Consider the following 2288-nt stretch of genomic DNA (forward strand, 5'->3'; position numbering starts at 1 on the left):
GGCGCCAGGGCAGGTCGGGGCCCTCGGAGCCCCAGAGGCAGTAGTCCTCGGCGGCCGCCGGGTCCGCCAGTTCGTGCACCAGGATGCTCAGGGCCTTCTCGTGCTCTCCCAGCTTGCCGTGCAGGATGGCGCGCTCCATGGGCAGGCCGGTGCCCTGCACCCTGTCTGTGGGACAGAACGCGATGAAAGAGACCGGGGCGGGTCAGGACCTCGGCGCCAGCCAGGCCGGTCCAGCGCAACCCGCCCGTCAGAAAGGAAAAACTGTGGGGCCAGCAGGTGGCGTAGCGGTTAAGGCTCTGGACTCCCACATGGCTGACCCCAGTTCAAGTCCCAGACCTAGCAGGTTGGAACTCACTGTCAGGCGCCTGTGCATGCGTGCCCAAGATCCCGAGAGGGTGATGGAGAAGGGAATGTGGTGTGGACAACCCTGGGGAGGGGGGAGATGACAATTTCCCACTTTCTGTCTCTCTGTCTCTCCTGCAAGCACACATTCTTTGCTTTATAGCAAAAATCTTGCCCCAAAAAAGAAAGAAGGAGAAAGGACAAGCCAACCCAGCTGCCTCGACACAGCGAATGCTGCCACCCGAGTGGAGAACAGACGGCTTGCTCTCACTTCGTGCTGCCAGTCTGGGCGTCAGTAAAACCGAAGGCAGTCTCTACTTACACAAGCAGCCGGGGCAATAATGAAATTTTCTGTGTTTAGGGAATAAAACGAACTATGAGCTCACAGGCCCTAGCGAGTCACTGAGCATCTGCTCCAGGTCTCCAATGAACGCATCACAATTCCCACCCTCTGGGCCCAGCAGCAAATCCATCCCATCCTCCCAGCCACGTCTTCTGACACAGCGTGGGTAGCCTGTCCCCTCAGATGCAGACGGCCACCTCCCTTTATTCTAGGAGAGCCTGTATTCACATTTAAAACAAGTTTCATTGAAAGAAATACGGGTTCGGATTATTAAAAATCCTTCTTGGGACCAGCAGTTGGCGAATGGCTATGTCGCTGGACTCCCATGTAATCGACCACTGTTCAGATCCCGGACCCGGTGGCTTAAACTCACTGGGTGCGTGTGTGCGTGCGTGCCCAAGATGCTGAGAGGAGAAGGGCTTGCGGCGTGGCCATCCCCTGGGGGGTGATTTCTCGCTTTCTGTCTCTCTCTGTCTTTCTGGTGAGTGCTCACACCCTACAGCAAAAACCTCTCCAAATGAATAAATTAAACAAATAAGTAAATAACCTGCCATGCTAGTCTGCAGCTGTCTGGGAGGCCCCATTTGTTTCTTGGCCCAACCTACGAGGCTGGCACCTGTAACGGGAGCTAGCTGGGAGGCTGAGGCAGGAGTATCGCAGCTGAGAGCCCCTGCTGAAATAGCGATCTCCCTGGCTCTCTCTCATGAGAAAGAAAAAAGGTGAAAGACTGAAAGCTAAACAGAAAGTTTTCTTTTGCTTCTCCTGCACCTAAGATTCAGTCTGAGGGAAAGACAACCACAAATGGCCCTCTCTGATGCCCTGAGAAGCTGAAAACCCGAATCTGGGGCCAGGACGTGGCGTAATGGCTACGTCGCTGGACTCCCATGTAGTTGACTGGTGTTCAAGTCCTGGGCCTTGCAGCTTAAACTCACGCCAGGTGTGTGTGTGTGCGTGCCCAAGATCCCGAGAGGAGAATGGAGGAGAATAGAGAAGGGATTGCGGCATGGCCATCCTTCCTGGGGGGCGATTTCTCGCTTTCTGTCTCTCTGTCTCTCTCTGCCCTTCCGGCAAGCGCATGCGCCCTATAGCAAAAAACCTGTCAAAAAAAAAAAAGTGAAAACCCGAATCTCCTCCAAGGTCGCTGTACTGCCTTCCTCAGGCTCGGGGATCGAGGGGCTCTGAGTCATCAGTGGGTCTCTTGGGACAGGGCCAGCTGGCAAACTCGCCACCAAAGACTGTCATTTTTGAGGAGGAGCTATGATTGGGTGCTTTGAAGTGGAACAGGAAGTCCGAATGAAGGTATGGTTGGTGGACACGCAGATGTCCAGAGCGGCCCAGGGCAGCGTTAAATGTCCTCGGTCAAAGGGCCTCTTCCATCTCTACAGGACAGGCACAGAAGGACCCTCACTCTGCCCTCCAGGAAGGCTGCTGGTGACAGACTCAAACCCAGAAGCCCTGCCAAAGCCTTCCAGCTGCCTCCATACCCCTGTGGGAGAAGTTCCTAAATGGAGAGAATGGCGAGGTCGTCCTCACCTAACAGGAAGTGGACGCGGTACAGGTCGGATTTCTGGAGCAGCCGCCGTAGCTTGGCCTGCGCCTCCGA

General features: G+C 55.4%; 1 protein-coding gene across 1 annotated transcript in view; it reads right to left on the reverse strand.

Annotated features, from left to right (window-relative positions):
- TGFBRAP1 (transforming growth factor beta receptor associated protein 1) overlaps positions 1-2288 on the reverse strand; it is a gene marked incomplete in the record, with an annotated part of 43445 nt that overhangs the window by 4994 nt on the left and 36163 nt on the right. Inside the window, 2 exon segments of the mRNA XM_027766400.1 lie at positions 6-165; positions 2219-2276. Coding sequence (XP_027622201.1) covers positions 6-165; positions 2219-2276 — 218 coding nt within the window.

Source organism: Tupaia chinensis, unplaced genomic scaffold (genome assembly GCF_000334495.1).
Source record: "Tupaia chinensis unplaced genomic scaffold, TupChi_1.0 Scaffold143064_1, whole genome shotgun sequence".
Taxonomy (NCBI): Eukaryota; Metazoa; Chordata; class Mammalia; order Scandentia; family Tupaiidae; genus Tupaia; species Tupaia belangeri.